This window comes from Mizuhopecten yessoensis, unplaced genomic scaffold, assembly GCF_002113885.1.
Source record: "Mizuhopecten yessoensis strain PY_sf001 unplaced genomic scaffold, ASM211388v2 scaffold8427, whole genome shotgun sequence".
NCBI lineage: Eukaryota > Metazoa > Mollusca > Bivalvia > Pectinida > Pectinidae > Mizuhopecten > Mizuhopecten yessoensis.
The window spans coordinates 41,162-52,679 of record NW_018407542.1 but is presented as its reverse complement, the minus strand read 5'-3'; the positions used below and the strand labels follow the sequence as shown (position 1 = coordinate 52,679).

General features: G+C 37.3%; 1 protein-coding gene across 6 annotated transcripts in view; it reads left to right on the top strand.

Annotated features, from left to right (window-relative positions):
• LOC110455938 (spectrin beta chain-like) overlaps window positions 1-11,518 on the top strand; it is a 53,824-nt gene that overhangs the window by 15,883 nt on the left and 26,423 nt on the right. For 5 of the 6 annotated variants that reach the window (XM_021506402.1, XM_021506405.1, XM_021506403.1 and 2 more), the window contains 3 exons: window positions 1,176-1,327; window positions 1,545-1,718; window positions 2,033-2,205. In XM_021506402.1, coding sequence (XP_021362077.1) covers window positions 1,176-1,327; window positions 1,545-1,718; window positions 2,033-2,205 — 499 coding nt within the window. Of the gene's footprint in view, window positions 1-49; window positions 211-1,175; window positions 1,328-1,544; window positions 1,719-2,032; window positions 2,206-11,518 lie in introns of those variants that run through there. The other variant, XM_021506408.1, reaches the window with a different exon arrangement.

The window sequence follows — 11,518 nt, the reverse complement described above, 5'->3', positions numbered from 1 at the left end:
GAAGGGCATAGTAACCTGAAAGTCGAAGGACGATTGCTTAGGGTGTGGACATATGTCGGCCATATTGATATTTGCATGACTGCAAAAAAATTGGCATATTCAAGGTTTTATCAGTGATAAGTGATTTAGACTTTGGAACAATCATGTCAAATCGTGTGGCCATAAACATTCAGGAGAAGGGGATCCGGGACAAAATTAAACAACTAGCAGGTAAACTTCAGTTTGTCTTCAAAGCTTTATCATATATGTAATATACAAAGAAAAGGGTTTTGTCAACTCAAATTTCTATGATACTGCAAATCTGTGTTGTTAGTTTTGCCAGTGCAGTATATTTTGTCCTTAACAGTCAATTCTGGCTGGTTGATTTATTCAGTTGCTATATAATTACCATATTTAGAATATATACCATTATATAATGTTATGACCCTGAGCTTGGTTGAAAAATATAATAGAATTTAGTATGTAAAATGACATCCATTTAGAGAGAAATATTGCAAATGATCCATTTTCTGTAACAAAAAATAAGTTTTAATATTTTTTGGGGGGGAAATGAAAACAAAACTCATCAAGCTGTAATGTGAAGGTATTGTGATGGACTAGTGTGTTACTGATACTGTCATTGAAAAGTTTTTCCTATGGTGACAAACCAGTCCATGTCCAGGATAGCAGTCACCTGAAACTCCTTAATGGTTACCTGAAACACAATACCTTGTAGGCTTGTAGAGTTTTGTGTATTTAGGTAACAAATCCCAACATTGTGGTAGGCATCTCTTTCTCCCTTCTGAAATGACAATACTGTTGACAGTTAGTAAAGTGTACATATCACATGTGAAATGTATAGAGTTCAAGCCAACAGGAGGTGTGTCCTACCATTAATAGTAATCTCAGAGATAGCAATCTTTTTTAAAATATCCAAAATGTAGATTTACTATCAATGTCATGCTTTATATTTTACATTGCACTTCTAAATCAGTAAGTTATCTTTTTGTTTTCCAATCTTTTGGAAATTAAATACTATCAAACATGCCTGTTATAATTATCAAATACACTTAGTTCATTGCATTCATTCCATCGTTCATTGCATTCATTCCATCGATGTTTGTTCAGCTCTGCATGCTTATGTGTTAACTTTTATTGTCACATGGTATGATGAGTTTTCAATTTTCTAATTCCAGACGAAAGAGAATCTGTGCAGAAAAAGACTTTCCAGAAATGGGTGAATTCTCATCTTATTCGCTTCGGATGTCGAATCTCCGACCTATATATAGACTTAAGAGATGGAAAGATGTTAATGAAACTGTTGGAAATCTTGTCTGGAGAACGTCTTGTAAGTATGAAGCACATTGATATTAAACTTTAAAAGAAAATTTAGACTGCTCTGAGTTAAAAGGTTGCTGAATTACATTTTGTTAAGTAAAAAAAATTGACACTGCATAAAATGTACAATTCAATTCATATTTTCAAAGTGTTGTTGCCTGATTGTATTGATGTTTTCAACACTGAGGAACACCTGTGTTTAATATGAAGATTTTGTTTTTTCACAGCCTCGACCAACAAAAGGAAAGATGAGGATTCACTGTTTAGAGAATGTGGATAAAGCTCTACAGTTTTTACACGAACAGAAAGTCCATCTTGAAAATATGGGTGCCCACGACATTGTGGATGGAAGCTCTAGACTGACTCTAGGTTTGATTTGGACAATCATCCTCAGATTCCAGGTAAATGTTTTGGTAATCATAGTAGAAATCAATACTATATGATTATGCTTCTGGAATCTGTATGGCCTTTTATTGTGGTCACTCATTGGTCTTAAAAATTGTTAAATGCTTCAAATTGGTTGTCAGTAATTGTTGTTCATATTCACAACTATCTGGTACTTAACATGGACAGAGGTTAGTTAGGACACTCCATCATTGTTGATTGGAAACATTTTTCAGAAAAATTATCAATGGCTAAATGTGAGTACCTTTGCATACAATATTGAGTCATGAAGATTGTGAATGACAATTTTGTGTCCTTTTTTTTCTCACAGATCCAAGATATTACGGTAGAAGAAACAGACAATAGTGAAACTAAATCAGCTAAGGACGCTCTGCTGCTATGGTGCCAGATGAAGACTGCGGGATACCCTAACGTAAATGTACGAAACTTCACAACCAGTTGGAGGGACGGCCTGGCCTTCAACGCCATCATCCACAAACACAGGTAAGTGTAGCCTCCACAATACTCAATCAAGGTTGTGAAATGCAGCTGTTGCAGTGATCATTTTGAAAACATTCGAGCCAACTCAAGTGCAAAGCTGAAACAGTTGAGCCCCCATAATCCGGTTGTCGTCTTTTCCAGATAAAAGGAATGAAACTGGTGGATTATAGTGAGACACAGTTTTTAATAGAAAAATATAATAAATCTATTCCCTGAAGTTCATTCTTATTGAGTAAAGGGGCAACCAGATTTGTTGTAGCTGGCTTAATAAAACATGGCTATTGTGTAAAATGGGCAACTCCTTGTTTTTTCCAAGGGAAAGTGTGATTAAGCTGATTTATGATGACCTTTAACTTTTGTTTGTAAATATTTTTTCCTGGTATGTTGAAAAATTGTAAATGTCCTGCCCATGATGAGGTTGAAAAAATAGGTTCTTAAAGAAATGTTCACTCCCAAAAACAACGCAATTAAAATATTCTATTGATAACAATAAAGTGCTTCTTATAATAAAGGTTGAGTTCCTTTCCCTGACAAGTTGTGTATTTGCGGATATGACCTTGCTGGATGACATTGCATTTGTGTATATATAAGCATTGCATTTGTGTATATATAAAGTCCATAGACATGTTCCTTCTGGGTTGGGGCGGAGAGTAGGCTGACCTAGCCTAGCGTTTCAGGCTGAGATGTATCAGACATTGATTTCTTGCTATACCAGGACTTGGAGCTACATGTCGAGAAATCCAAACACGCTCAATGGATTGTTGTAGGATAAGTGACTTAAACTGCTCTGCATCTCATTTCGTCACTGTCAGATGTTTTTGACTCCAAATCATTGGAGTTTTGTTTAAGTTATTATATATATAGCTTTTCTTTTAGACACAACATCAATGAAAAAATTCATGAATACAAGATGATTTGCCTGCAAAATTTTATGAGAAATAAAATTAAATGTTTGACATAATTTTAACATCCAAACAAATTATGATAATTTTGAGATTCTGTAGCCGATATGTTATTGGCCTTGATTTTCAGCGGGAACAATTTTTTCCAGTTTTGATTTACATAATTGTTAGCGGAGAACTCCATGTACAGGACACAGCTATATATTGATTTGGTGGCAGTTGTTATAACTACTGTAAGGTAGGCGGCCTACAGTTTTCACTGCTCTGCCGCACTGACTATATTTGTGTTGCTGCGTCAGTTAAATCTTCCATGTAATTTATCACTGGATAGACAGATATTTTAGTTGGTATTGCTTACTTGCTTGCTAAACCTTGGTTGTTATGGCATGAAAACATTGCTTGAAGATCAGACGGCTGCATCCTGGTATAGATCAAGTGTTGATGTCAGTGTATTTTGTCTGATAAGGAGAAGTCCTGTACTTGGGACAGGGAAGGTAAACACCTCTGTTCATTCTACAGTTATTACATGGTTACAACACGTGTGCCCAACGGCTATTTATAACATTTCACAGAAATCTTTTACAAATTTAGTGTAATCTCAGAAGAATTATCTAGAAATCATCTACCTATTTGGTAATTTAGAAATCACCTACCTATTTGGTAATCTAGAAATCACCTACCTATTTGGTAATCTAGGAATCATCTACCTATTTGGTAATTTAATAAAAATTGCACATTAATAATGACTTTAAAATCAAATTATTTGCTGATATTTGCTACGACTTGTCACCCCCTGGCTAAAACTACAATATTTCAGACTATGAAGAGAATGCTATAAGAAACAACAACTAGGACTAGGCACCCGTTGGAATCAGTACCGGTAACACTGGAATTTGAATAAAATCTTCACAGATGTAATGTTTGCATAAACAAAATCAATAAATTTGGTCTATCAAATTTCTGTATCTGCTGTCCATATTATGCGTTTGCTTATCTCATAGTTTTATTCAGTGATTTTTACAACTCCTTTAAAAACGTGAGTCACGTTAATGTTCAGATGGTGTCGTCTCTTTCTTGGCCGACATGGGAATTTGTGGGGGAGAAAATAAGAGTTATGAAAAGTGTATGAGCTTTATGTGATGAATGAGTCATGAAATTTGAAAAGCTCGGGTGTAGCAAATGTGTCGTCTGCTACACTTGAGTGATGACGGTTGACACAAACAACACTCAGGACTAGTACTATTGATGCTAAGATTTGTGTTTCTTAATGTCACAAGAAAAAACTTTAATTGAAGTTTATTTTATACATATCAGTAGTTTTATATATTTGTGTTGAAATTTTAGGTTTAAAATAAAAACTCTGATTTGTCTACACCATGTCACAATTTTTTGCTTAAATGAACGAGGTTAATATTTTTGAAATCATTGATGCGGAATAGTGTACAAGGTTGTGCTTTATGAGCTAGTTACCTATCAGCACTACACAAGTATATGTTCAGTGACATTCTGTGGGTATATTTAGGGCCGATTTATAGCCATTTCTGCAGAAATTTGAGCTTTATTTTTCCAATTTCATCTTTTATATTCCAAATTTTACTGCTCAACAGTTTACTGAAAATAGTAACTTTGCAAAAAAAAATAAGGCAGGTCTGACTGCTGGTTCTGTGAGGGAGCAGTATATGACTACTGGTTCAGTAGGCAAGTTATAGAATGCAGTGTCAGGCAGTTAGATACTAACACAGTAAAAGGCCTTTACTTTGATAGTGAACAGCATCTGCTATCAGTTTAGTTATGGGATGGTAGCAATAGACTATGAAATGAAATAAAGTTATTTTAGAAAGCTACCTACAGGAGACACCCTGTTTTGAAGGAAGTTCAAATTAAATATGCTTAACTAATTTATCATACACACAAAGCTATCAAAATCACCAGTAATCTCCATTCGAACGGTCAGTACATAAAGAGCTTTCCTATGGCTCATAATGAAATGTGTGTATTTCATTGTTTAAATCTGTTACACAGTTACATGGAAACTATGCAGTTTATCTTTTGTAAAGGATATTGACTGCGTCTGCAGTTAGTGTCATCTAAAAATGCAAACCATACTTTGGTATCTGTCATTTTAGAATGTATACCGTACATCAGTATTAACATTGTCAAACGCCTTGGAGATATGCTCACTTAATCTTGTTCTTAATCTGCTTTCTGTGTAATTTCAAATGCTTTATAAGCAGTCACTGAAACTTGGAGGTCTAGCAATAATGTTGGCCTAGTATTAAAGGACACTGAATACAGATTTCGGCGTATAAAAGAATTACAAAAAAAATGACCAGAAAGATGTTTGTTGATAAAACTGCTTTTCCTGTGTGTTTAGGATAAGCAGTGTCCTAACTGAGGATAAACATCCAACTGTGGATGTTTGAATGCTAAATGGGACAGTATTGCTTTAGAGATGACGAGCAGATGGTTCTGTCTGCCACTGATCCGTGGAGAACACATTATGCCTGATAACATCCCATGGGAAACTCCATGAAATGCATGGCAATCCATCTGTGACACAGAAATCAATAAACATTAGATAATGGTGTATGTTGAGAGATCCCCTCAACATCATTCTGTCCTCAAACCATTCCAGCACACTCTCCTCGTCATCTACAGGGATCAACTCAAACCATTCAGATTCAGTGCAGGACAGAAATTGAATTTTTTAACCATTATCGTGAAATGCCATCAATTTGGAGTTAGAATTTTAGATTTTGACACATGCTTTTTAAATAATCTCAATTTGCTGTCCTGTCATGGAGGGGTGAAGGTACAACCCGGTGACTGTCCTGTTGGGAGAGAAGTAACCCAGGAAACCAGATGGCCTATCTCTGACTGTTTAAAATGTAATGGAGCATAACCTGACAGTCATGCATTGTAGGTGTATAGTACAATACAGGCTTACTGATCACATCAAGTCTGGTCCACATTGCATTGCTACCTAGGCTACTGAGCTGACCCTATACCAGTCTGGGCTCCCATAGATGTATGGTGTCATTATCACTTCCCCATTAATTTTGTAATCCCGTTGGAATTCCAGTTTGAGAGTGCCTGCCAAAAGATCATTTTGTTGTCATGAAACTTGTCAAAATATAGAAGATATGTTTTGGGATCCACCGTTTAGTTATATTCTGACTAGATTTTCTATCTACAGCTAAAATATTCCAGAAATAGAGCTCTCTGAGTGCTGCTTATATTCAGGTTAATAGGGTAAAACGAGGAAAAAAAAGACCTGCTGTAGAGGTCTGATTCACATCTTAAATTAATTCCTGAAAAAATGCCAACAAAAGATATGACTGGATTTGGTATCCTTGCCATCAAGTACAAAATGAATATGAAAATATTTGTCAAGTGCTAGTTAAGTTTGATAGATAGAATTGTTCATGTCTGACTGGTTCTACTTTACTAATATTTCCATACCAGAACGATAAATAATGGCTTAGGATGGGTGGTGGTTTCTGTTTCGGGCCAAGTGGAGAAAGGCGTTGGGTAGACTGATTCATGGAGGTTTTAGTTATACTTTCTGATACACTCACTTACCATACTTATCCAAAAGATTGGTGTATACTTGGTCACATAGGATTCTTTCCTGTATTTTCTTTTTCCATGGACCCTATATTTTTGTCACGCTAGCGATTGATAATTTCTTTGTGGGTTATGTCCCTTGGATCCTAAGTAGAGCTAATTAATTACTATCTCTGCTAGATAAGATCTTACCACTAGATTAGAATCTCTGGCCATGCAGAACCATTAGGAATGTTATCCTCAAAACCGCCAGTGTTGATATTTGCCTCAAATGCGGTAGAACATGATGGCTGTATGGCTCAGTGCCCTGGCCCAGCCTCTGTATCAGGCTATTTTTAGATGGATGTGTAGCTCATAGAAAATCTAGATTCATCTATTTATAAATGTGTAATTGAAGGGAGTGTCCTCTGCTACAATAAAACTGGGCGGTTTGGTAAGGTTTAAAATAAGGGTAAGAGGGGGGAATAGAGTAAATAAATGGTATTAAAATTAGATGCGCAAGTAGCAGTGACTTTGAAATACAGTTGAATGTGTTGGGTTTTTTCAGTGAAGAACATGTCAAGTGTTGAAAAGAAAGAAAAAAAATGATTGCTTCGAAATAAAAGTATTGGGTGGTCAGGTGGTGTAGTGGATAGCGCACTTGCCTTTCACCAAGGCGGCCGGGGTTTGATTCCCCGATCGGACGTGAAAAGGTATAGGGTCACTTGCCCGGCACGTGGGTTTTCTCCAGGTACTCTGGTTTCCTCCCACAATAAGATCCCCCGCACGCTAACATCCGGGCCAACAAGAGTGACTAATATAAGTTGAAATAACTTATTTCATAATTGTTGTAAAATAAATAAAGATAATATAAAAGTATTGTGGATCAGACCAGTGCAGGGTTTGTGTATAGAGAGGGAATGAAGTTGGTGAGGGGTTAAATTTGAAAGGTGGAAATATGTACTCAATTTCTCTATCCTCTTTCTATCTCCACCTCCTCCATTCCACTACCTTCTCCCTACCCCAGACTCCTCAATTTCCCTGCCCTCGCCCTTCCTCAATCTCTTGAATACCACATCCTCCCACTATCCCCCTTAGTCCCCTGCCCTGCTGATTGGAAGAGGAGAGGAATTAAGGAGGTAGGGAAATTGAGGTGGTTGGAGTAGGGAGTGGGTAGGGAAATTTGATGAGGTTGTGGTAGGCAGAAAATTAGAAATTGCCGATATTGAGAGACAGAAGCAAGTAGGAAATTGAGGAAAGGAGGAAAGTGGAGGGTTGAGTGTTACCTAGTCAGTATTTGCTGTTTAAAACTTGCCTTCCCCTCTTGTCATTGTAATTGTGTATCCCATTCTGTCTCCTAAATATTCTAGTCAGGAAATGCCTTTTTTTATCAGCTGAACGGTTGCCAGATTCCTTCTGTTGAGAATAATAGTTTGAATTGGATGTGTGGAGCATGCTTACAAACACACTTAAGTTTTATTTAATTTATTCTCAACGAAAAGTTCTTACATACTGGGTGTTATGTAACAAGTTATAAAGGATGTAAAAAACACAATCTTTGATCAAAATAGATGTTATCAGCTTATACAAGGCCTTAAGTAGTGATACATGCTGAAGCACCAGGTTTCTGTTTACCCATAATTAAATGAATCATTGGTGGAAAATGTATGTAAAATGTGTTGTCCCTTAGATCTGGTATCCTTTATCTAGTAGGTAATATCGGCAGTATGTGTTCATCTATGTTTTGTAAACAAAACCATTTCTGTGGCTATGTTGATGTATCATAATGGTGGTAGACAATGTGTGGGTAGCATTTTCAGATGGCTTCTTAATAGTATATAGTATACATGAATTAATGTTGATGGAAATGTTGTATTTTTACTGGATATGGCCTTCAGACATCTGTGGCTTGCTTGTTGTTTATCTTGTCATCATGGCTAGATTTTCTAAACTATAAGTTGACAACACCACCAGAAATTGTGTGGGGAGTTTTTGGAAGAAATGTGTATTATCGGTAGGGTGTGGTTTGTTGTATGAGTGTACCGTAGATCTGACAGTGCGTTGTATGAGTGTACCGTAGATCTGACAGTGCGTTGTATGAGTGTACCATAGATCTGACAGTGCGTTGTGAGTGTACAGTAGATCTGACAGTGTGTTGTATGAGTGTACAGTAGATCTGACAGTGCGTTGTATGAGTGTACAGTATATTTCACAGCCAGGGTAGGAGTTACGCTGATGTAACATTACACAATGGATGGTCTCACAACAGATAACAGGCTCAACAGGGAACAAGATGCCAGGTCCTAGTGCACTACTGGTTATCACTGCCCCACTCCTTCTATGACCTCACACTCCACTTTTTTGTCTCCTCTTTGGTCCCCTCCCAGTCCACTTCCTTCCTTTATTCTATCCACTGGACCTCCCAGTCCTCCTCCTTCCTTTATCCTATCCTCTGGACTTCCCCTCACCTTATTGGTTTCGCGATTGGTCACTGCTAACGGCTACATATAATAGTGTATAGAGCCTGTGCCATTTTCCTGACCAGGAGAGAGACAATGTTATGGAGATGGGAGTTTTATTGAGGTAGACCCACACACTCTTCATACGATACATACATCCTCAAAATTTCTGGAACAAACTTCAAAGTGCACTGACGCCAACCCAACCCTAAAGTTCCCAGTCTTCAGGGGCCATCTATGATCTTCCTCAACTAGTATGCATGGCAAAGGGCCAGTGTTAAAAATGGCCATTATCAATGCCACCTGGTATGTGGGCTCCTAACCTCAGCATGTCTGCACAGGAATGTTGAAGGTACTACTAAGTTATTCCCAGTTTCCATGGTAACGCCTATATTTTGCTGGAAGTGGATTACAGTGCTCCACAGTTTGCGATGTGTATACAGATGATGAGATGGAGATTGTGGAGTCCTGGTGTTAGCTTGTCCCTGATGGCCTATCTACAGGCATACAATCCCCCAGAACATGAATGGGAAGAGTTCTGTCATAAAAGCAATTTAATGTTTGTGTGTATTGGAATTAATAATAAAGAGCGCTGATTCCAAGCTGTAGTAGTAACAACACCTATGAACATGGCCTGTTCTGATTGTATCAGAGATGATAGGTACAACTGGTAGATCATTAGATAAAAGTAAAAAATATGCTCCGATAACTTGGCTGATAACTTATCTCTATACAGCTGAGAGGAGAGGGTGTGTTCTTGGGTTATCTCATTACACTGAAACCTTGTACACACAAACACAGATCAGGCTAGTTTGGGATCCTATCCCATCAATTGGGTTGGTTCGTCAAAAAAAAAAATATGATTTGTTTAATATGGATAGATAAACTCCACTATAAAAATACAAAAATAAATGTCTGTTCATTACTTGCTTTTCTTGTGAAACATCCAGTGACCTCATCCTACCTATAACTTGCCCATGTCCTTGGCAGCCTGCATGTGTGGACACAACAACTATAATCTATGAATATTGACGGTGTAGTTCCTAGTTCATTTATTTACTTGATTATACAGTCCATCTAATGTCAGTGGAAGACAGTTGGAGTTCCTTGTATGAACATAAACAATAGATGATAAACTACATTAACTACTAACTGTAAATACTGTATGTTTGGGTATAGTGAACTAAGCCTATCTATTAAGGATTCGAGTAAGAGTTTAGGCAATTCAGTTTATGCTATCAAAACTGAACTGCTGGTCTAAGTAGTGGTCGACCAGATTTGACCAGAGAACTGTTGTTTATATTGTGTTTCTGGTCGGTTAGACCTGCCATGAATGGAATGTGCTGTGGTGGGTTTATCATTAGGTGGGGGGTTGGTGTAGGATCAGATTAACCTTACAATACAATGTATGATATTCCCACACTGTGTCATTGATAATCAATAGGAAATATGATAATCTGGAGTACCTTGTATTTATTGAACAACTTTTAGAAGAATTTGATTTAGAAGATGTGTTCCAGCCTTGGTCTATTATACCCTGTAACCAGCATGTGTTACCAGCTGGATCATCACAGGCCATTCCTACAGTGTCCCATATGCTACAATCTACATGATTAGCATTTTTCCTGGTCAGATTCCATCTTGTAGCCATAATTCAGGGGGGAATGTTTCACTACCAGACAAATTACTAGGGAAACCTATGTACGTAGCAGGGTTGTTACAGCTGTCAGAGGGCACAGGTCAAGATCACTTACCCTAATAATCACTATTACATTCTTCCATTAGATAATATTTCTGTGGTATAATACAAGCCCTGTTTAAATAGTTTCTGTGGTAAACATAGTGTAAACCTAGCACATCATGTAGCCTTTGCATGTGTCTGCTTAAAAAATATAGTTTAAAAATGTCTCCATTTGGGGGCTAAGATGTGCATTTATTTTAATGTAAATGATTATACAAATGGATTCTGTGACATTATCATTCTGTAACAGTCGTGTACATATAGAATTAGTATTAATATCTGAAATCAGATGTTTGGACAGCTGGAACAATGAGTAAAGCAGCTACAGATCCTACAGCTCTCACATCTGGTTGTGTGCCAGGTGAGATACAGTGCTGCTGTGTTTTCTGCCCCTAAGCTGTCAAGATAAGTAGTTTTACTGACAAGCACAGGTTTATGTATGTATACAGTGCCTCAAGTAGACCATCTCTGTCCCATCCAGCACCAGAGTAGAATGCTGTTTGGAATACAGACTTTAAAGATTTGCCTTATTTTTTGTGTCGACTGTGTTAACATGGAGTATAAAGTAGAGGGTCTTACTCTACCTTATCCTGTGTACTTAGCCTGTTGTCAAGTGTTTACCCATCACATCTAGGCAGGTAATAACTGTCTCACATTGTCAGGCTTAC